Source organism: Rhineura floridana, chromosome 20 (assembly GCF_030035675.1).
Source record: "Rhineura floridana isolate rRhiFlo1 chromosome 20, rRhiFlo1.hap2, whole genome shotgun sequence".
In the NCBI taxonomy this organism is placed as follows: Eukaryota; Metazoa; Chordata; class Lepidosauria; order Squamata; family Rhineuridae; genus Rhineura; species Rhineura floridana.
In genome coordinates this window covers 6,936,124-6,960,543 of record NC_084499.1, presented here as the reverse complement: position 1 = coordinate 6,960,543, position 24,420 = coordinate 6,936,124, and the positions used below count along the sequence as shown (strand labels likewise).

General features: G+C 44.4%; 1 protein-coding gene across 10 annotated transcripts in view; it reads left to right on the top strand.

Annotated features, from left to right (window-relative positions):
• The window catches only part of ST6GALNAC6 (ST6 N-acetylgalactosaminide alpha-2,6-sialyltransferase 6), a 67,062-nt gene extending 48,466 nt beyond the window's left edge, over nt 1–18,596 (top strand). For 6 of the 10 annotated variants that reach the window (XM_061604431.1, XM_061604434.1, XM_061604437.1 and 3 more), the window contains 5 exons: nt 506–570; nt 7,580–7,753; nt 10,019–10,416; nt 12,693–12,800; nt 12,925–18,596. In XM_061604431.1, coding sequence (XP_061460415.1) covers nt 556–570; nt 7,580–7,753; nt 10,019–10,416; nt 12,693–12,800; nt 12,925–13,114 — 885 coding nt within the window. In that variant the 5' untranslated portion in view covers nt 506–555 and the 3' untranslated portion in view covers nt 13,115–18,596. The remainder of the gene's footprint in view (nt 1–505; nt 571–7,579; nt 7,754–10,018; nt 10,417–12,692; nt 12,801–12,924) is intronic. The other 4 variants (XM_061604427.1, XM_061604430.1, XM_061604429.1 and 1 more) reach the window with 2 other exon arrangements.
• Nucleotides 18,597–24,420: the final 5,824 nt, after the last annotated feature.

Sequence of the window (24,420 nt, the reverse complement as noted above, 5' to 3'; positions counted from 1 at the left end):
TCATTCAATATAACAAGTGGTAGGAGGGAGGTGCCCAGAATGACAAAGCAATATGATACAAAGTCACAATTTTATTCTGTTTTTATGAATAAAAAGTATATAAAAAGCCCAACGCTAATCACATATAGCCTTCATCAGGGGATGCTTGTTTAAATTCTTCCTTCAAAGTGATGGTATTGTTGATGTTATTCAAAAGATTACAAATTGTCAATAACACGTTCGTCAGGCTTCAGCATCCCCTGATGAAGGCTATATGTGATTAGCTGAAACGCGTTGGGCTTTTTATATAATTTTTATTCATAAAAACGGAATAAAATTGTGACTTTATATCATATTGCTTTGTCATTCTGGGCACCTCCCTCCTACCACTTGATATCTTGAGATCTGACCTGAGCCCCACAAGTCTGGGATGGGGATGAATAATGGGGAGCTTTGAACTTGGGGGACAACTTTGGACAGACCACTGAACCACGAAGATCATCCTATCCTTTTGACTTAATTACAGGCACCCAAGTTACGCTGATCAAGGCTCCAATCTAAGGCCACGACAGCGACATGAAAAACAACAAGGTGAGCTCCCCCTCCCATCTCAATTTCTAATTCCAAGCGTTTGTGGTGAGTGCATGGAGAAAGCACAGCGTCTTATATTGGTGCATGAATATGGATGGTGCACTTTGTGCGATACTGAACTAAATCAGGGGAGGGGAACCTTTTTCCAGGCTGAGGGCCACAATCCCTTTTGGGCAACCTTTCGGGGGCAACATGTCAGTGATGGGCGGGGCCAGAGGCAGAAGTGGGCGGAGCAACAGATGTAAAAATTACCTTTCTACACTAGGATTGCTTCTGCACACACGCACACAAACCATTATCCTTCATCCAGACTAGGGATGGAAAGATCTGTCAGTTTCAGTTCCACCCAATCAAGGAGAAGATGAGGATGAAATGTTTGAAAAGCAAATTGCCAATGTTTCGATGAAGCATGATGTAGTAGTAATGGGGAACTTCAATTACCCTGATATTTATTAGGAAACAAATTCTGCCAAACATGGCTCCTCTAAGAAATTTCTGACTTGTGTTGGAGATAACTTTCTCCTACAGAAAGTGGGGGAAGCAACTAGAGGATCAGTTATCCTTGACTTGATTCTAAACAACAGAAGTGACTTGGTGAATGAACTGGCAGTTTCAGGAACTCAGGGAAAGTGACCACGCTATACTTGAGTTCTTGATTTTAAAGGAAGCAAAAGCTGATAGCCACAAGCTTACCCTGGACTTCAGGAAAGCCCATTTTAATAAACTCAGAACAATGGTAAGTAAGGTTCCATGGCAAGTGACCCTAATGAGAAAAGGAATCCAAGATGGGTGGGAGTTTCTAAAAAAGGGAATTCTAAAGGCACAATGGCAAACAATTCCATCAAAGAAAAAAGGTGGAAGACAGCAGAAGAAGCCAGTGTGGCTCCACAGAAAGCGTAGAGATGACCTGAAAACAAAAAAGACACAGAGGAAGTGGAAGGAAGGCCAGACCACAATGGAAGAGTATGGACAGGTAGCACAGAATTGCAGGGATGGCGTCAGGAAAGCTAAAGCTGAGAATGAACTGAGGTGAGCGAGAGGTGGCAAAAGCAACAAAAAAAGCTTTCTTTAGGTACATCCATCGTAAAAGACAGAGAAAGGAAATGGTGGTACAGTTACTCAGTGAGGATGGCAAAATGATAACAGATGACGAAGAAAAGGCAGTAGTGCTCAATTCCTACTTCGGCTCAGTCTTCTCCCAAAAGAGGGTCTATGACCATCCTGGCAAACGTGAAGCTGAAGGGGCAGGATTCCAGCTTGAACTTGATAGATAAATGGTCAAGGAATACCTAATCACTTTGAATGAGTTCAGATTGGCAGGGCCCGATGAACTGCATCCTAGAGTATTGAAGAACTGGCTGAAGAACTCTTGGAACCACTGTCTATTATCTTTGCAAAATTGTGGAGGATAGGTGAAGTGCCGGATGAATTGAAGAGGGCTAGTGTTGTCCCTATCTTCAAAAAGGGCAAAAATGAGGAACCTGGAAACTACAGGCCAATCAGCCTGCCATTAGTCCCTGGGAAAATTCTGGAGCAGATTGTAAAGCGGTCAGTCTGTAAGCATAGTGAAAACAATGCAATGATTACTAGAAGCCAACATAGATTTATGAAGAACAAATCCTGCCAGACTGATCTTATCTCATTTTTTGATCAGATAAACTCCCTGGTAGACTGTGGGGATGCTGTGGACATAATATATCTCAACTTCAGCAAAGTTTTTGACAAAGTGCCCCATGATATTCTGATTACCAAGCAAGCTAAATGTGGGCTGGATGGAACAACTATCAGGTGGATCCACAGTTGGCTACAGAATCATATTCAAAGAGTGCTTATCAGTGGTTCCGTCTTAAACTGGGAGGAGGTAATGAGCGGGGTACAGCAGGCTTGCTCCTGGGCCCAGTGCTCTTCAACATTTTTATTAATGACTTGGATGAGGAGGTGCAGGGATTTATCAGATTTGCAGATGATACAAAATTGAGGGGAATAGCCAATACCCTGGAAGACAGAAACAAAATTCAAAGGGATCCTGATAGGCTGAAGCATTGAAAAGAACAGAATTAAATTTAACAGGGATAAGTGCAAAGTTCCAAACCTAGGAAAAAGAAACCAAATGCACAGTTATAAGATAGGAGATACTTGGCTCAACAATACTACATGTGAGAAGGATCTTGAGATTGTTGTTGATCACAAGCTGAATATGAGCCAACAGTGAAATGTGGCTGCAAAAAAGGCAAATGCTATTTTAGGTTGCATTAACAGAAGTATAGTTTCCAAATCACGTGAAGTATTGGTTCCCCTCTATTTGGCGCCCTCTATTCGGTTCCCTTCATCCTGAATACTGAGTCCAGTTCTGGATACTGAACTTTAAGAAGGATGCAGACAAGCTGGAACAGATTCAGCGGAGGGCAACAAGGATGATCAGGGGACTAGAAACAAGGCCCTATGAGGAGAGACTGAAAGAACTGGGCGTGTTTAGCCTTGAGAAGAGAAGACTGAGAGGAGATAAGAGCACACTCTTCAAGTTCTTGAAAGGTTGCCACACAGATGAGGGCCAGGATCTCTTCTTGATCATCCCAGAGTAGAATAATGTGCTCAAGGTGCAGGAAGCCAAATTTCAACTAAACATCAGGGAAAACTTCCTAATTGTTACATCGGTACAACAATGGAACCAATGACATAGGGAGGTGGTGGGCAACACTGGAGGCATTCAAGAGGCAGCTGGACATTCACCTGTTGGATATGCTTTAATTTGGATTCCTGCAGAAGTTGGACTTTCTGGGCTTATAGGCCCCTTCCAACTCTACAATTCTATGATCCTCTCAGTTTCTCATTTTTCCAATCCTAAATTCAGTTCTCCAAGTTTCTGCAGCAAAATACTCAGAAAAATCCTTCAGCATTTTAGTGCAAATTTCTCCTAACAAACACAGTAGTTTTGTCTGCAGTTTTGACTAATGTACACATTTTTACAAGCAATGTTTCCTAATATAATGCACCTTTGTACATTTTTTTCACTATGCTGATTTTTATGCACATTTCTCGCGAATAGAAGCATTTTTGTAACCACTGATTGGCTGGAAAACTGCATCGCAAAATTCAGAGAAGTGCAAATTTTGAAGGATGGCTGATCTTCAGTTCTATTGTTTCAGAAAGTGCGAATTTAATAAATTCACCTTGAAATGCAGACTCAGTCACGTTTAATTGCTGTAAACCGCCCAGAGAGCTTCAGCTATGGGGCAGTATATAAATGTCATAAATAAATTTCTACCCCATCCCTAATCCAGACCAGGAAAAGGCATTATCAGAATTTAACGAAACATTCCAACCAGGCAAAAACACTCAACGTGTGAAGCAAGGCAGTGAGGGGTGTGGCCTGGGGAACGTTCCAAGGGCCAGATAAGGAAGCCTGGAACGCCACATTCGGGTCCTGGAGTGGAGGTTCCGCACCTCTGCACTACACTTTGGGAACTGCTCCAGTTGCTGCATCTCAAGACTGTTCAAAACCCGTCTGTGGACTGTTAGCGTTCTGTGAATTCCATTTAGGTGGTCCTCGGCATGTCTGTGTGTTTGTGGTTGAGGATGGGAAACGACCCAACTTCAGCCGATATTCATATTGATTTTTAATTGTCCTTTCATTTTGTACGTTTTATTGTATTACAGGTTGAATTGTATGGAATACAATAAAATACAATACACAAGAAACTGAAGCAGTCAAAATGCAATTGAAATCATACAGCACTTAGCACAGAGCATTACAATCGCTATAACAAGAACATCCAGTGGTATGCCAAGACTCCTAGCAATTTTCCAGTGATCTGTGGGGAAAAAGGTTTGGGAGCCGCTGTCCTGCACCAAGCCAGGCATCCTCAATGCCGTCTTACGGGCTTGCTATATAGATAACTATGCAAAAATTGCCGTGACTCATTTTGGGCTTAAGTGCATGACTGTTGTTCAAAGCCAAAAAACCACTTAGGTTCCCTGGAGTTAATGCACAGTCCAGGCTGTTTATGCTCTTGTGGCTTTTCAACCACCACATCCGCCATCCCCGCCATCCGCTTACCCCTCCCTGTCCGAGCAATTGCATGAGTTCCTTAGTCAGATTTCCCCAGGATCACAACACTAAATAATTAACTCACAAAAGGCAAATATAAAGCATTTAAGTTTTTTTAAGCCATAACATCAGGTTGGGGAAGGTTGCTCTAGACCAGTGATTCCTCAGCTTTGTTTCCCACAGAGCACTTCAGGGTCTTGGCTGACCACTTCATAGTTTTTCTGCCCATTGTAGCAATTGTAATGCACTGTGCTAGATGCTGTATGACTTTTAATTCCATCAGTATTAACCCTTTTTATTCTAGCCTCCCATTAACTTTGCTGCTAATCCTCTCCACTCCTTTCAAGTGCCTCTTCCCCCGTCACTTCCGGTCCGTCCTGCTCACCTTCTGGGCAGACTGGGTTCTGAGGATCCAGCAGCTGCTGCACTTAAATGAAGCTGGCGGACCACAGGGTCGGTCTCCGGACCACAGTTTGGTGACCCCTTGTCTCAGGGCCGGTTCTAAAGGGCGGCCAGGTTGGGCACTGGCCCGAGGGTCCCGGAGCTAGAGGAGCCCCTGAGGGGCCCTCTGCTCCCCTTCCACGATCCGCGGGCCCCCCCACGCCACCCACTTACCCAGGAGCCGGCTGTTTAGCATTGCCCTTAATGAAGATGGCGGCCACAGCTTCCCTAAGGTACTGAAGCTGCTGCCGCCATCTTAGTTGATGGCAGAGATGGGCGTGCATAGCACGCTCGTGTGCCATCAACAAAGATGGCAGCGGAGGCTTCATTCCCCTTAGGGAAACGGCGGCCGCCATCTTCATTAAAGGCAATGGTAAAGACTAGACAGGTGGGGGGTCATGTGGGGGGCCATGCGCAGAGCTTGGAAAAGTTACTTTTTTAAACTACAACTCCCATCAGCCCCAGCCAGCATGGCCACTGGATTGGGCTGATGGGAGTTGTAGTTCAAAAAAGTAACTTTTCCAAGCTCTGGCCATGCGTGCGCACGCGCACACACACACTGACCGGGGGACCAGGGCAAGCTGATGCCTAAGGGCCCCTGCATGCCTGGAGCCGGCCCTGCCTCGTCTAATGGGATGAGAGAGGAAGATACAGTAAAAGACTCTGCCCCCCCCCATGACTTTTGTGTGTTTGGTGTCATGCCAGCTTGATCCCCTTAATTATTTTCCTGGGTCACTTGTAGCAAACCGTTAAACTTTTTGTATATTTTCCCATCTCGGTGACCTGGTGATTTTACAGCCCAGCTGCATCAGCTTGCAGCAATTTGGCACCTCTCTATCAGTAAGAGGGGCCTGGTTCCGCCAAGGCCGTAAAACTCCTTCGGCTTGTTATGAGAAACCAAGAGGAACGGCGCCAGGTGCTGTGGGAACATCCTTTCATCATTCCTTTGATGAAAATGTTAATTAGGTGATTGTCTCCGGCTGAGGCAGGGATTTTCTCCATAAGAGGAGGCCTCGGACTCTGGGCTGTGTTCCACTTGCGGGCACCACCTTGCTTATGGTGATGCTCTGCGGTGGCTCCATTATCCAACCTGACTGGCAGACCCGGAGGGGAAGAACGCTAACTCCAGAAAGATCGGAAGCTTTGTAAGTACAGCTGAGGCAGTTAGCTTTCTTATTTTTATTTTGTGCCCAGAACCTTTTGTAGACTGTTTTGTTATATACCTTGCCCCTTTGGGTGTTGGTCCTAGGATTGGATTTGCTGCTCCAAAATCATTTGTATGTACCTTTTTATCTTTTGTACCCTTTTATCCCTTTTCTTATTTTTTTCTTTTAATAAACTTTACTTATTTTAAAGCAACGTGTGTTTATTCCAGAGAAGGGGTTCAGTTCCTAATTTCAGTCCTGGCTACTTGACCAAACTACCGTATACTAGAGGAACGTTTTCACCTAAGACTTCTGAAGGGGCCAGGAGGGTATCTAGCCTCTGGTCCTGAGAGGCTCAGGTGTTCAGTGGGCTCTGGGGGTCCCTTCACCCCAGAGTAGTTAACCAATAGAAGGGTGGTGGCAGTACTACCGTGCAGGGTTGGTGTAAGCATACACAACCTTAGCATACCAGGATTGCTAGGATCAATTGCCCGAGGCTGGGGATTGATTCCTGGGACAGTAAAAGTAGGAGGAGTGGAACTCCCTGCTTTCACTACATTTGGGGCCAAGGTATTTTGGGAGGTTGGGGCAAGTGTTTTGTGCATTTTGGGGAGAGTGAGCACATTCATGGAGCTATGTTCTACCTCCACTGTTGGAGGCAGTATGCCTCTGCATGTCAGTTGCCAGGAATCACAAGTGAGGACAGTGTTGTTGCACTCAGGCTTCCCAGATGCATCTGGTTGGGCACTGTGAGAACAGGATGCTGGACTAGACCAGGGCTCTTCTTATGTCCTTATATCATAATACGTTATTCTTATGTTGTTACGTTGCCGCCCGGGGCTCCTGCTGGGAGGAAGGGTGGCATATAAAAATGTAAATGTCCTGCCTTCAAGTCGATCCCGACTTATGGCGACCCTATGAAGAGGGTTTTCATGAGGCTGAGAGGCAGTGACTGGCCCAAGGTCACCCAGCGAGCTTCATGGCTACGTGGGGATTCGAACCCTGGTCTCCCAGGTCGTAGTCCAACACCTTAATAATAAATAAATAAATAAATATCATTGGCACAATAATTGTGCATTAATGGTGGACTTTTACAGGACCCATCACACCCAGTTGATCTACTACTTCCCGTGACTTGGCAGCGCTGATTCCACTAATGCAGTCTAAAACTGAGTTAGCCTTTTTTGCCACTGCATCACACCCTTGGCTTACACTCAGCTTGTGATTAATTAGAGATCCCTTTCTCACACATGCTACTACCAAGCCAGAGAGAAGCTGTGTGAATAAGTGCCCCGGAGAGTAGTCTCCGTGCTTTCTGGCTCTTTCGATCTCCCGCTGAACTCCTTTCCCCCTTGTTCGCTGTTTGTGCCTGCAGGGCCACCACGCTGTTGTCTTTGTGATCCTGTTTGGTCTGGTCATGCTGCTCATAATCTACAACGGCAGGAACGAGGCCTTCCGTTACACTGCTTTAAAAGCCAAGCCCCAGCTGCCCTCCAGCCTCAAGAAATGGGGGGTGAAATACGGATACCTGCCCGTCTCTGGAAACAAGGTATGAGAAGCACTTGAACATTCAGTTGCATTTGCCTTATAGATCAGGGAGGGAGACCTTCCCTCTGGCCTGGGGCCAAATGCCATCCCCCATGCCTTTCTGTGTGGCTCTTGGGACTGTTCCAGGCCACATCTCACACTGTCCCTGCTTCACACCCTCCTTGAGAGTTTCTGGCTGGCTGGAATGTCTCCTTGAACTGTGATGATGCTTCTTGCTTGGCTGGATGGAGAATAGAGAGGAGTGTGTGTGGAAAGAAACTAGCCGACTGTTCCAAAGTAAAATGGACACCCATTCTCGCATCTGGCCCCACCCACCCTTCCCATGTGGCCCTTGGAAGGTTGCCCAGAAGGGAGTGTGGCTCTCAGACTGAAAAAGTTTCCCCTGTTGTAGATTAAGCATTGCTGTTCCTGGAAAGGGGCGAGGAGACTCTTTCAAGCACGAAATCCCATCATTTCTGGCATGGTAAAGCTAATGTCACCAGCCAGGATGCCCAGAATGCCCCTCTGATCCTGCTCTAGCAGATTATGTATGAAACTCCAGATAAGGCAGTCTTGCATATGAACACTGTCCTGGGAGCAGAGCTTGGAAAAGTTACTTTTTTGGAACTACAACTCCCATCAGCTCCAGCCAGCATGGCCACTGGATTGGGCTGATAGGAGTTGTAGTTCAAAAAAGTAACTTTTCCAAGCTCTGCCTGGGAGCCATCGATGATGACCAGGAATCGCAGGCTGGCGGGGGAGTGATTATGAAGCTGTAGTGTGTGAAATTGCTTCTTAATTTCTGCTGATCTCTTCTATTTTTTTTTAAATAAAGTTTTAGGTTGGAGAACCAGTGGCCTTCTAGATGTCGCTGGGCTATAACTCCCATCACTGGCTGCTGAGGCTGATGGAGTCCAACAACATCTGCAGGGGCATCGTCAGATGCCTAGCTCTGAGTTTTATCTGCCATTTTCATATTTGGTATCGATGTATTGTTGCATTGGTTGTTAGGAGCATTTGACATTTGAGGGGACAGGCCAGTTGAAAATGTTTTTAAATGAAAACATTAAATGAAATGTAAAAAAAAATAAATAAGAAAGCCTAAAGCTGTATATATTGTCAAATGGCAAGAACTCTACAGAGAAGGTTATTTGAAACAATGCAGAGCTTGCCACCACAGGACTCGATTCTGACTTATGGCGACCCTGTGAATGGGGTTTTCGTGGTAAGCGGTATTCAGAGGGGGTTGACCATTGCCTCCCTCTGATGTTGAGAGGCAGCGACTGGCCCAAGGTCACCCAGGGAGCTTCACGGCTGTGTGAGGACTCAAACCCTGGTCTCCCAGGTCGTAGTCCAACACTCTAACCACTACACCATACCGGAAGGATTTAATCAGCCAAAACCAACAGAGTCTTGTAGCACCTTAAAGGCTGTAACACATTTTATTGTGGCACAAGCTTTCGTGGACCAGAGTCCACTCTATCAGATGCATGGAGAGTGATCCTCAGTTGTCATTCATGATATAGATAGATAGATAAATATAGTACAGGCTGGTGTTTAATGGAATGAAGAAAAAATAGTCTGTAACAATTCAATCACAGCTTAAAATTGTGCAAAATGATCCTTCACCGCAGCAGTAATTGGTGGTAATACAAGTACCAGGCTTGGGCAACCGGTGGCCCTTCAGAAGTTGCTGCTCTCCAGTTTCTGTCAGCCCCTGCCATCATGGCCATTGGCTAAGGATGATGGGAGTTGTTATCCACCAACATCTGGAGGGGGCCAAAGTTTCATCATCCCTGTCTTTGTCACTGGAACATGAAATGGAAGGCAGATTTCTTAAGCTTCAAAATAGTTCCATAACATTGGCACCACTACTAAGAAGGCCACAATTGCCAAGACAGATCTCTTTTTTGCAAGGTATCCTCAGTGGAGAGTCTAGAGATAATAAATAAAGCTCAGGGAGGTGCATGTGCTGCCCTGTAGGGGCCAGAAGAAAAACTAAATTCCTGAATGTTCTTCCATGTAAAAAACAAAACAGCCTCCCTGCATATAAACAAACTAGCATATAAAGGGGAAATGTCCCTTTTCCTTACATGCTAGTTTTCTATGTGCAAGGAATTCATTGTTGTTATTTTTCAAACATAGGGGAGCATTACAAATGTGGTTCCCCTGACAGTGTGAAGTACCACAGTGCAGGAAGGATGAAACCACCTGAGTTTGCTGAATGTACAAATCAGGCCAGAGAGAGATGGTTGCCATTATATCTAGGCATGCATTTCTTTTCCAGACTTTGGATCGACACTGCAGCCAATGCGTGATCATCACTAGTTCTAGCCACCTGCTTGGGAGCAAACTGGGAGCAAAGATCGACCAGTCAGAATGCACAATCCGCATGAACGATGCTCCGACAACAAACTATGAAGTGGACATTGGCAACAAGACCACCTTCAGGGTAGTGGCCCATTCCAGTATCTTCCGGGTCCTGAAAAGGCCGCAGGAGTTTGTCAACAAGACTCCAGACACCACCTTCATTTTCTGGGGTCCACCGCACAGAATGCAGAAGACCTTGATCAAAGTCATCCAGCGTGTCTGCAGATCCTTTCCCAACATGTCGGCCTTTGTGGCTTCCCCCAAGCGCATGAGTCAGTTTGATCAATTATTCAAAAAGGAGACGGGGAAGGACAGGTAAACTCTCTCAGAATTGTCCCTCCCGTGTCCTGTCTGTAGCCTCACTTCTGGGCTAGCCCTGCTGTGAAGAGGGAGGGCAGATAGGCTGGTTGTATCTTTTCCTTTTAACTTGTGGAACTCATTGCTCATAAATTTGAGACCTTATCCCAGTCTGCATCTGTGTTGGAATTGCTTTTTAATACGTTTTTAAAGCTGTTTTTTAAAGCTGTTTTTTTAAAAAAAAAATTTTTTTTAAAGATGTTTTGTTTTAATATATTTTAAACTCTCTTTTTATGATGTTTTAAAGTGTTTTTAGTGCTTTTGTTTGCTGCCCTGGGCTCCTACTTAGCAGGATATAAATAAATAAATTGCTGCAAGATGGTACCTTGAAGATAGGCTTTGACGCTGGTTTAAAAGCTCCATCTGGTACAAAGTTTTTAGGTTAAGAAGGATATGTTTTTTACATCTCCACATACCAGCTTTCTGCGAAAATGGTTTCCAGGATGGTTTACAAACAGTAAAATAAGGCATTGGGCACCTCCTGGGCACCTGTTTATTGAGCCTTTATCCTGGCTTCTTTCCACAAAACTTATGTGGAGGTTATATAACATCCACTCTTTATTGAGCATTCATTCTGATTTGTTTGTGCAGAGGTTTAGTGAGCATTCTGATTTGTTTGTGTGGAGGTTATATGATGCCCGCTGTTTATAGAGCATTCATCCTGATTTGTTTGCATGGAAGTTATACAACAACTCGTCAATCAGTCGTTATCCCACACTTTCTAGTGCATCTTCCTGTCACTTTTCTTACTGCAAAACATCTGGCTGTTCTTTGTTTTGTTTTGAAAAAGGTTTGTTGCCCCAGAGCTTTAACCAGAGCTTGGAAAAGTTACTTTTTTTGAACTACAACTCCCATCAGCCCCAGCCAGCATGGCCACTGGATTGGGCTGATGGGAGTTGTAGTTCAAAAAAAGTAACTTTTCCAAGCTCTGACTTTAACCTACGTTAATTGCACAAACCTACATTTACTGCCATAAAAAATGCCAGTCTGGAGGCCCCAATAAAATCAGTACATAAAAAGAAAATCAGAACTACGTTACAATAAAAACTAGCAATTAAAAACAGCCGTTAAAATAAATAAAGGCCCCTCTAGACTGCTGTTTTTCTTGCAAGTGCATCCTGCAACAACAGTGCATTGGTGGTAGATTTATACTAGGCTATCCACCCATTGTCCTGCTTTGTTAATTGCCCTGTGATGCTTCCCCAGTGTTAACGCATTAATGCTGTCTAGAGGGGACTCTTGCGCTGTAGCACAGTAAAAGCAGGACAGAAAGACACACACCCCAACCCCCAGAGTGTTTGTGGTATGGAGAGTTACAGGATTTCAGCAGGAAGCTATGGGTCGTGCACCGAATGGAAAGGAAGCAGTATGTCTGCCCCAAACCGTTTTCAGCCGCAAAGCATATTGAAAGCGGGATTGTGTGGAACTGCCCTGATGCCATCATGAGCACAAGTAATCGTGAATCCACGATAAAAAGGATGTCTGGGGACGGGGGTGCTCAAAACATTGTACACTTTAAATGCCTGGGAGAACAACAACACAAGTCTTAGCTTGTCACCAGAAAGATAACAAAACAGGCACCTGGCACTTATCTCTGGTGAAGGGCATGGGGATGCCAGACCTGAAAAGGTGCTCTTCCCGTTTCCCTCACTCCTGACAATAGGAGTACTTGCAGGACAGCTTCCACAGATCACAGAGAGAGAGAGAGAGAGAGAGAGTGAGTGTGTGTGTGTGTGTGTGTGTGAGAGAGAGAGAGAGAGAGTCTGGGAGCCATCAGGAGACCCAACTGAGAGCAGGAACTTTCCTGTTACTTCTGATGTCCGGGTGGTGAATGTCATTTCTTATGTAGCCGAAACAGAATCACCCGCACACCAGAGGGAAATATTAGGAGGCTTGGAGGAATCCTAAGGTTTGCAAAAGTGCAAAAACATCTTTTTTGGGGGGTGGGCCATAAGGGGAAAGGGGGAATCCACCTCAAAACAATTGAGGATTGAGTGTGCTGAGTGAGGACAGAAAGCTGACTGACTGTGAGGAGTGGGGTGGGGTGACAGAAAACTGGGGGGTGGGGTAAGAGAAGGAAGGGATGGAGTGGCTGGAATCCTGAACCGGGACCACTCCATGCTGCAACATATATAGAATACCCACAGATGGCTCTTGCATTAAAAAAAAAAAACTGTTGGTGAAGGTTTCCTTTCCCTTTGATCAATCTCTTTGGCTTCACCCTGCTTTCACAGAGTGACATCGCAATCGTGGCTGAGCACAGGCTGGTTCACCATGGTGATAGCCGTCGAGCTGTGTGACAGGATCCACGTCTATGGGATGATCCCTCCTAACTACTGCATGTAAGTCTTGCACTCTGAATGCTCCTTGTCAATTTTGAGGGGGGTTTGCCCCGGGGCTGCCTCATCCTTATGTCTCTGCTTTTCTGCTCCCTGCTCCTCCCACCCCCGGTCCTCTTCCCACCAGCAGGAAGCCTCAACCCCACAAGTTGCCCTACCATTACTATGAACAGAAGGGACCGGACGAATGTGTCACCTACATCCACAATGAACACAGCCAGAAGGGCAACCACCACCGGTTCATCACCGAGAAGCGGGTCTTTGCCAAGTGGGCAAGCCTCTATAACATCACCTTCTCCCACCCAGACTGGGACTGAAGCCCCTGCAGGGTGGTACTGAGGAGGGAACCACACAAGTGCCAAACCCGCCAGCTTGCAGGGCAGCAGCGGGGAGTCATTAGGGCTGCATAGCCTTCTCCGCAATCGGAGGAAAGAGAAGTTATTCGTGTGAAGCAAGTTCAGGAGCCAAGATGCTCCTACCAGGCTCAGCAGCAGCGGTGCCAAACCCCAGACCTTCCCTGTGTCGGGCTGCTAGGCTGGTCAGCCGCCATTTAAAATTTTCCACAATGCTCTGGTGCATAATATCAAGAGCACTGTGGGACATTTTAAAATGGTGTCTTGGAGCCTGTTGCAGGTAAGCCTACAGTTGAAAGCCCCACCAGAGGAGCCAAATCTCAAACCAGCCTTGGGTGCTACAAGGTTCTTGATCATCTGTGTGGCAGCCCAATTTCCAGTGCGCGGCCACGACTGCAGGTCACAGGAAGGGGAGCCGAGCACAATCCCATCTCTATGGCACACCAAGAGTATTAGCACCCAAAACGAGCCCTGTTGGATCAGCTCAAGGGTCCAGGGTGTCGTTTTCGCCAGGCAGAATCTTCCAAGAAGCCCACAGGGAATGGTACAAAGGCAACAGCCCTCTGTGGTTTGCCTCCCCCTTGCAATGGGTATTCAAAGGTAGGCTGCCTTTGCACATGGACGTTCCATTCTTAGCTATCAAAGTTTAGAGGTGCAGTCTGACAATGGATTGTATTAAACTACGTCCTACTCAGAGTAGACTCATTGACATTCATGGATCCAAGTTAGTTATGTCCATTAGTTTCAATGATTGTACTCTGAGTAGGACTAACATTGGAAATAACCCCACGACTTTTATTTAACCCTTTATAACATGGCTGAAGGCAACTTTTTGGGGGGTTGAAGGCAGCATTCCTTTGGGGGAAAGGAATTGGAGGGCGGGGATACTGCCAGTGGTGGTGGTGAGGCTCAAGCCAAACTTAGGCAGGGACACCCCTTTTCTCTGTCTGTCTGTCTCTCTCCCCCCCCCTTCGTTCATCCATTATCCATTCATTCTCTCATAAACACACATTCACAGAATGGAAGAGAAATGTGATTCAGTTTGTGATGGAAGGCGGACCTACCTAATCACACTTTTCGAAAGAATATGTGAATTGAGACACAGCCCTCCTTTGAAATTTGCACTTATTTAAATTTGGCCATGCTGTTCTGCAGCCAGTGTGTACAGAAATACATATATGAGTGTAAATTATGCATTCAAGTGCATATGTAAATTTTAAAAAATAAAATACAAAATGCATTATGTTAAGGGACTTCACTCTGCAAAAATGTGTATATTAAGATCAATTTGCACTATATTGCTGCTGTTTTCATGAGTACTTTGCAAACTGATGTCAAAATATGGAGATCTGAACTCAGGAGTGGAAAAATGAGATCAATTTGTCCATCCCTAGCCAAGATGCAAGCACCCACCCTGCAACCTGCCCTCCTCCCTTATTCTTTGCATTACTCAGAGAAGGTCATTGAAAATATACCCCAACTAGAGCTAAAAAAGAGAGAGGGGTGAGGTACAACAGATGACATGTTTTGTTTTAATTCAAGAGATACAAATCATGTATCAACGGTTAGCTATGTAATTAAAAAGAGATTTTTTTTAAAGAAAGAACTCGTGGGTTTTTCACATTAGCATTAGTTTGCTAAAAGGAGCTCAGCTCTAGAGTTTCAGAGGAAGGAAAATAAAATGGAGAGCAAAGATAGCCTCAGTTCAGTCCCCTCCCAATTCAAATCCTTAGTCTCCTCATGCTCACCTAGGGATGGGAAGATCTGTCAATTTCATCTCTCTCTGTTTCTCATTTTTCCACTCCTAAACTCAGTTTTCCACATTTCTGCAGCAATTTGCTTTTCCTCGTGTCAGTTGACCAGCATTTTAGCGTGAATTTCTCCTCAAAAACACATTTTTGTAGGCAGTTTCTTTAATGTACACATTTTTGCAGTTTCTCATTATAGAATGTATTTTATGTGTTATTTTCTCCAGTACATTCATTTTATGCACACTTTCCCCATACACATTATGCATATTTGTCGAACTGCATCGCAAAATTAGAATAAGTGCAAATGTTGAAGGATGGCTGTGTGTCGGTTCTCATGTTGTTTTGGAAAGTGCAAATTTGATAGTTTTGGCTTAACTGAATTGAATTTCTCGCCCATCCCTACATTCACCCACAATCCTTGCACACCAAAGGAGACAGAGGGCTCCCAACCTGTGAAAAACTTTACCCTCACCTTAGCAGGCCAGACCGAGGTTTCCATCTAGTTCGGCATCCTCTCCAAAACTGGCTAGCCAGATACCCCTGGGAACCCCAGAAGCATGGCCGTGAAGAGTACTAAATCAGTTTTAATTGGGCAACCTGAATTTGTTGGTATGTGATTTAATCCCACTCAAAAATAGCAACAGTTTGGGAGTGCTCTGAGGTAGGCTAGTTGCCATTTGGTGATCAGACACCTACTGATGGCCTAGTCACCATCCTGCCTCCACCCGTTCATCCTTCCTCCAACACCATCTCATGGCACAGCCCCCACCATGCAGCAGTTAATGCCCCCTACCTCCCATTCAATCCATCAATCAATCCAAGCTATCAATAAAATGAAATTCACCACTTGCACAACTAAACATTGAGTCTTTTGGGATATTTGTTTTGGTTTTGCCCCTTTTCCAAAATAGCAGATGGCAGCGATCAGCTGACGCATTTGTCCATTTCTAGTCTTTCTTTTGTCAGCTTTGCACACGTTCAGTCATAAGTCTGTTCCATCCTGTTTTCTTTTTTTGAAACCACACACACACACACACACCCTTCATTTATATGTGTTCCTTCTAACGTGTATTTTTGTATACCTTTTATTTGAGCTGAGAACTATGTCACAAAATTTGGAGAAGGTATCAGCATTCCAATCTGCATATTCAGCAGGGAAGTATGAATTGGGTTGATTTGCTCAAACTTGCAGACCAAACAAAATTCTCCTCCATGCCTAATGGTTGGTGACACACGAAATTGTGAGTCGCCCCTGGTGGTAACACAACTTCCACCTGTAGCAAAAACAACAACCGCAGCAGCAGGAATTTTGAACCAAACCCCTCCATATTCTGTGATCTGAATGGACAGTGTACATTGCCAAAAAAAAAAAAAAGTTCTGATAATCCACTTTGCAAAAAACAAGCATACCATTTCTGCACTAAGCATAGACTATTTATCATTTTAGAAGCTGGCTCTCTTTTTGTGTAAAAATTATATTTTTTAAAAAACAAGCCCCACCTTTTAAACATTTGGCTCTTTCAAAAATTGGTACGTAGTACTTTGAAGCAATGGTGAATATGGCTCTCATTTGATTTGCAACTCATCTTCAGGTGCTCTATTCTGAATTCTTTAATCCAGAGTGTTGGTTCTTATTGTTAGGGCTGCAATGTTTAATTGATTAATCAGTTAGATTAATCAACTAAAACCCTTTGTGAATAAACTTTTAAGCAACTAAAAAGGTGCTACAACTTAATTGTTCAGCAATTTCTTAAAAGGAAACTATTATTTTGAATACATCAAGAACTTCAGAAGAGCCCTGCTGGATCAGGCCAAAGGGGGCCCATCTAGTCCAGTATCCTGTTCTCACAGTGACCAGCCAGATGCCCCAATGCAAGCAGGACCTGAGCGCAACAGTACTGTCCCCACCTCAGGAACTGGTATTCAGGACCTAGCCGTCGTGGCTAATAGCCAATGATAGTCTTAATCCTCCATGAAGTTGTACAATCCTCTTTTAAGGCCATCCAAGTTGGTGGCCATTACTACCTCTCGTGGGAGCAAATTCTATAGTTTATACACTGTATGAAGTTCTGCCTTTTGTCTGTCCTGAAGATTCCAACATTCAGTTTTATTGAATGACTCTACTCAGCTCAAGTATTGAGAGAGGGAGAAAAATGTTTCCCTGTCCACTTTCTTCCCTACATGCATAATTTTAGAAGCCTCTCTTGTGGGGTGCGTCAACCGAGTGCATGTGGGTGCTATGGCTCCCGTGAAGGCCTTTATTGGCACCCCAAGCAGGGGCACCAGACTCTGAGGTTGTTTTTTTTTTAAAATAAGTTAGCCCTCCTAGAAAGAGTGTAATGAAGCGAAATATGCAGGTATCCTAAGCGGTTTCTTTAAAATGAAGCAGCCTGGCTGCTCCAGCCTGTTAGGATTTTTGGCAATGAATGAGTAAAGTGGGTACAGTATAGCAGCCGAGTCTTTGGTTCGGGACAGGCATGGGGGGGGGAACAGGGTGCTTGTGCCTTTAACAGCTGTATCTCCACCAACAGGACCAGCAGGAAATAGCTGGCTTCCCATGGTAAACATGAGGTTGCATGGGAGGTGTGAAGCAGCAACGATTGTACTCTCTAATTTTGTGTTATGACAGCCATTTTATGACTTGTACCCTCAGCACTCTATCAAAATTCTCAACTTGCCAAAAAGGTTGCCAGCCCCTGTTTTGTCATGACCTGATTTAAATCTGACCCCCATGCTCCTATTCTTCCCAAGAGGGAAATGCCCATTAGAACGTAGGGATATAGGAATCTGCCTTCCACTGAGACAGACCAGTGGCCCATCTTGTTCAGTATTGTGTAAAGTACACTAACTCTCCCAGCCTTACCTGGAGATGCCAGGGATTGAACCCTGGGATGGAACCAGGAACTCTGCCACTGAGCTATGGCCATTTCCCAAGGGCTTGGCAATGGTGCGTATGTTGGTGCTGAAGTATGTACAAGCACTAAGCATGTTCAAATCTCCACTCCATGTGTTAGCCTGCACTGAAAGCCTTGGGCAGGCCAGCGCCAGAGGGTGGCTAGGTCGGGCCTGAAGGGTCCCTCCTTAAGGTGGGAAGATAGCACTCCCTTTCCACAATCCACGGCAATGTCGGCTCCCAACCCTGCCGCACATCACGTAGAGAGAGCTCCCAGCCTCCCCCCCATATAGTCTGTGCGGGCTTTAATTAGCCTGCACACACCCCACCTACCTCTCCTGTTCCTGTGAATGACATGTGCTGCGCATGCACGCCTGCCATCAACCAAGATGGCAACGGGGGCTTCCCTAAGGGGCTAATGCCCCTGCCACCATCTTGGTTGATGGCGGGCATGCGCCCGCAGCACACACATTATTCACAGGGACAGGAGAGGTAGGTGGGATGCACGGGTGGGCTTATTAGTTCCATGCTGCCTGTATGGATGAGTTGGACTACAGCGCTGTGGGCCCAGGGCAGGCTGGTGCTCAAGGACCCAGTCATGCCTGGCACCAGCCCTGGCCTTGGGGAGAGGGTGTCAAGGCCCTCATATCTACTTTTTAGCCCCCTGCATTCCATGAACCACAAGGTGGTTAAATGGTAACAAATCAATGTTATAAATGATCTTGAGGAAAGTAACTCCTGGGCCAGTCAGTACTGATCTCTCTGCGTTCAGCCAGCTTAGTAAAGGGTAGGGATCAGAGCTTGGAAAAGTTACTTTTTTGAACTACAACTCCCATCAGCCCCAGGCAGCAAGGCCACTAGATTGGGCTGATGGGAGTTGTAGTTCAAAAAAAGTAACTTTTCCAGGCTCTGGTAGGGATTGAAGGATCTGTCAATTTAGGTTCTCTTGGCTTCTCAGTTGTCTAATCTTAAATTTGGTTCTCCACATTTCTTGTGATTCTTCCAATTTTTCTAAAAATTCATATGAAAATTCTTCACCATTTTCGTGTGACTTTCTCATAAATACATTTTTGAATGCAGTTTTGAGCAACGCACACATCTTTGCAAGTAGTTTATCCTAACATACTGCAATTTTGTATGTTATTGAAACTAATATATTCATTTTGTGCACACTTTCCACTAATGTATGCAGTTTTGTAAACACTGCTTGGCTGAAGAACTGCATCGTGAGATCTGGATAACTGCGAATTTCAAAGGGTGTGTGTTTCAGTCCTCATATTGTTTCAGAAAGTGCAGATTTTATCAATTTGTGAACTGAATCTAATTTCTCCCTCATCGCTTGTCAAGGGTTGATCTGCCCAGATGTATTCTTCTCATTATTGCCATGGCAACTGTTTCCCACGCACGAGGGCTGAGCAATGATGCCAGTTCACCGACTTGAGCTTCGTGGTTTTCTTTGGGGTCCTTTTTGTTTTGACTGCTCAAATTATTGTAGGTGGGGTGGGGGATAAAGAGGGCTCTCCGTGAAACCCCCCAAATTCAGCAGGTGTAAGGATGGGGAAGAAATTTGATTCAGTTCGCATTCAAAGTCAAATGTATACAATTTGCACTTTCTAAAACAACGTGACAACTGAAAGACAGCAATCCTTCAAGTCACTGACTCAAATTTTGTGATACAGGTCTGCAATCAAAGAGTGCTTACAAAAATGCATAATTTGGGGAAAGTGTGCATGCAAATGAACATATTGCTGAAAATATACAGAAATGCACCATATTAAGAGAAATTGCTTGCAAAATATGTACATTAATCCAAACTGCATATAAAATGTGTTTATTAGAAGAAATTCACACTAAAATACTAAATAATTTTCATGAGGATTTTTTTTTAAAAAGTCACAAATTTCTGCAGAAATGTGATGAACTAAATTTAAAATTAGAAAAACGAGAGAACAGAATCAGGTGGTACGGTCCTTGTTTATATGCCTTTACTTGTCTTTACTTTATTTAATATTTGCATATAGCCATTGTTGTTTATATGCATTGCATGGTAGTCTAGCCATTGGGGATGGGTGAGAATTTCGATTCAGTTTGCATTTCAAGCTGAATTTATCGAATTTACACTTGCGAAAACAACATGAGAACTGAAACACAGCCAACCTTCAAAATGCGTACATATTTGAATTTTACAATGCAGTTCTCCAACCAATGTTTACAAAAAAAACATATGTTAGGGGGAAGTGTGCATAAAAATAAATATACAAGTGAAAACAACATTATAACCTCATTATATGACGAGAAATGGCTTGCAAAAATGTGCATATGAGTCACAACTCCCTGCAAAAAATGTGTTTATTAGGAGAAATTCACACTAAAATTCTGGAAAATTTTCATGAGGATTTTTTGCAATTAATTGTAAATTGCTGTAGCAATGTGGAGAACTGAATTGGAAAAATGAGAAACTGAGACAACCAAAACTGGCAGATCTTTCCATCCCTACCAGCCGTTGTCCACAACAATAGTTTTTAAAACACTCCCTACCCTAAGATTTCCCCGGAAGGCAGGGGCAGTGACTGGAGATCAGAACTGTCAGGAGTCAATAGGGACCTATGGGCTACTTCCACAGTGAGCATTTACTGAATAGTTACTCTCTGTTTGCTCAGTTTTTCCACACGACATGAGTGATCAAAACATGCTCCACCCATTTTGTTCTCTTCAGCTTCATTTTCCCCGCAGAGCTCAGTAAATCTGACTTTCCCCCCCACACCATAGCTGTGCAGTTTCGCCAGGTATAGACAATTCATTGCACAGCTATTCAGTAACTTTCCTGGCTGGTTGCTCAAGCCGTTACTTTCTGTGTGGTCTCTCTTCTCGAGGAATCACCTCTAATCTTTCCCTTTCCAAATGGTGTTGCCTTTATATCAAATATTTATTATAACAGTCAGAGACCCATACAGGAAATATAAAATACAAGAAATAATGAATAGAAAATACAAGAGTGAATGAAAATAAATTACGATATAAATTGTTACTAGAATCTTAGAGGAATTAAAACAACGAACTAAAAACTATAAAAAGACCCTCAGGGAAAGGATTTGGAGCGTTTGATTTGAGCTGCGTGAATAAATTTAGCAACAGAGATCGTAAGGGTCTTATTTGAGCCATCCAAGAAACATGTCAGCTAGCACTCAGAGGTCTTGTTAGGAAACATTTTTATATATGGGATTAGGTACCTTGAGCGTTGGAGGGAGTATAGTGGGCATACAAAAAAAAACGTGAAGAAGTGTTTCTGTATCTCCCATCCTACAGGGGCAGATACGTTGGTCATAAGGAGTACCCCGGTATCTCCCTTCCGATATTGCTGAGATTAGGCAGTTGAATCTTGCCTTAGAGAATGCATATCGGTATCTGGGTACGGTTAAAAAGTCCAGGTATGGTGCGTAAGTTCTAATGTCAAAGTTCAGATTGTGATGAAGAGGGGAGCATACTTTGGATGCTGCTGCTATTGAACTTTGACGCTCTATATCTCTAAGTCTAGTTTGAATTGTGTGTTTAGCCTTTATATCAATTTCTTCCCCCACCAAAGTTTCAGTGGGGTGAGGAGAACAGTCATAATTGGGAGTGCAGAGTGTGTGTGTGTGTGTGTGTGTGTGTGGAGAGAGTATTAAACCATTTCCCCACCCTACGATACTCCCAATCAAAATCCCCTCCCCCATAACAGTTGGGGCTGGGGAAAGAAGGGGGGGTGCCCAGTTGTCTACAAGATGTGGTTTAGATGCCAGAAGCCTGGAAGCACAGCTGCCTATTCCACTTCTTGCTACCTTAAAGCAGAGCAGCAAAGATTGGGTGTTTCTAAGTCATCCGTGTCTGGAAGTGTCCTTAGATCATCTACTGTGGCAGTGATTCTTCCCCACCCAGCTGATCTGTTTCGTACTTGGCACACAGAGAGGTCATTTCCCAGAGTTTGGACTGGAATGGTTTCTGGCCGCCGCTACCTTTTCATCAGCAAGCTAACAATTACCTCAACAGCCTCCTTATCACACCACAATACAGTATTCCAGCCTGGACAGCGTCATCCCGCACCTGGCGAGGACAACCTGGCAATCCTGTGTTTATACAAAGTGAGACAAAGCAGTAAAGTTGTTTTATTTATCCATAGGAACACACAAAGCTGCCTTATGGTGAGTCAGACGGTTGGTCCACCTAGCTCAGAATAGTCCACACTGACTGGCAGTGGCTCTCCAGAGTTTCCAGCACGAGCCTCTCTCAGCTCCACCCGGAGACGCTGTTGGAGACTGGATCTAGGGCCTTCTGCATGGCAAGCAGATTCTCTGCCACTGAGCTCTTCCCCATGAAGCAGCAGATCATAGAGAGGTGATTGGCACCCAGAGGTCATTTCCCCAGAGTTTGGACTGGAATGGTTTCTGGCCGCTGCCACCTTTTTATCAGCAAGCTAACGATAACCTCAGTGGCCTCTTTATCACGCCACAGTATCATTGTGCACTGCAGAATACAAATCCTAGATAGGCTTGTTCAGCCATTCCTGTTTGGCATACGGTATTGTCCTCTGTAATCTACCTTAAACAATAACCAGAGCTCTCTCAAGCGTGTGATTTAGCTTTTCAGATTTAGCCTTTTAGACTTTACCAATGCCACAATGACAGCAGAAGGGACGCTGGAAAGGAAGGCAGGCTACTGCTGCTCATTGTTGCCATCTGTCTGCCTGTTTTGAAACCAATTTGCAAATGCTGGGAAGCAGCAACAGGGTAACTAAGCCACACTACTTTGTGTGTTTGCATGTCAAACGCCAGAAAAGATATGCTGCCCCCAACCATCAAGACTAAACTCAGACTAAGCTGGGTAAGAATAAGAAAATGCGGAACACTTTTGAACATCATAGGAAGGATGAAGTTCAGTGTTGATCCAATGTAAAATATAAAAATGTAGTCAAAGAGGTAGACAAGATGATACAATAACGAAAGGACAATAGCAAAGTTGCACTTAATATTCAGAAGCATTTTGTGTTATCAATTCTTACCTACCTTAGGCTTTGTGTGTGTCAAGTTCCTCCGTGAGGTTCTTGGATCTCCAACTCTGGATGCATAGACAAGATCCAAAGACTGATGTTTCCTCATTAGGCCACCCGCATGATCCTCAGGGTTTGCAAAGTCTGGTGCAAGGGGCTTTCCAGGGGCCACCAATCAGCTGAGTGGCAGTGCCTGCATCCTGCCTTTTGGCCCAGCTGTATCTTTACCTGTCATATATAACATCAGGTGTAGGGCAGGGGGGCATGGCTTCCCCAGGATGGTTTCATGGGCCAAATGGCTCCCCATCTCTTACTATTACAGAGCCAGAAGATGGGTAGCTAAGCACGCTGTCTCATGCATTTACATATTTACAATATCTAAGGTACATACAAACCTCAATTGCTTGTTTATCATAACACCACTACAGCTTCCATGTTGAATGTATGCACAACTCGCTTCTAGCCCTACAGCAGGTGTGGGGAATCTCTGGCCTTCCAGATGTTGCTGAATTGCAACTTCCATCAACCTCAACAGTCGTGGCCAATGGCCAGCACTGTAGTCCAGCAGTGTCTGGAGAGCGAAAGGTTCCCCACACCTGCCCTACAGAGTTACCATATGATTAGGGGCCTAAGTCCCCAAAAGAGTAGCTACTGTTTGTTTTTAGTAATTCTGGGGAGCATTTCAATGGTCAGGGGAGGTTCTCTTTTATTCCTATTGCTCACCTATTTTGGTGGATGCCGTTCAATTTTATTCATATTGATCACTCACTTTGGTCAACAAAGTATTATGCAAGCCTTTCATTCACGCAGAACTTCACATCAGAAGAGTTGACGTCGCTGAATGAAAAGTTTTGTGTAATGCAAATGCTTACAGGAGAGAAATGACTGCTTGGTAAGCTGGGTATCATTTCCTCTGGGACCGAATCAGCAACCCTTGGGTCTACTGGCTTCTCACTGGCAATCAGACACCTGGATAGTTTAGAGTCCTATTCTGACTATATTTGCAGAAGAACAATCAGCACGAACAATCAGGAACTTCCATTTGGTTGTCCTTTTTTCAAGCTTGACCTGCTGATGGCTCATTGGCTCCATAGGACCTCCTATGGAAGAACAAAAGACAAGTCCTGCTGGATGAGACCAGGATGGTCTGTCTCCTCTAGCATCCAGTGGACAAGGGAAGCCCAGAATCAAGACATGAGAGCCATAGACCTTCAAAGTGCATTGCACATTAACATATTTGTTTGGATTCAAAGTCCCGTACAGAACTTCTGTTGGCTGAGACTTCTGAAGGCGGCTGGCAGTCTTTCAATGATTGGTTGTCCTTTATTTGGCTAGTACTTTAACCTCGGCCAGCATTTCTTGTGCTTTTGACAAGGCCCAGTGAAAACTTTATAGAAGCATTAACTTGCATGCGTTGAACCGCACATCAGACTAACAAGGAAGAGAATTTTATAATGATTTGTATGGGAATAAATACTGCTACATCTTTACCTTTTTGCATTTTTCTATCATAAATTGTAAGACCAACAATGATCTATTTTAGCATTCCTTTTTTAGGCTGCATTCCTAAGTGTACTTAAAAGGGAGTAAATCCCATTGAGCA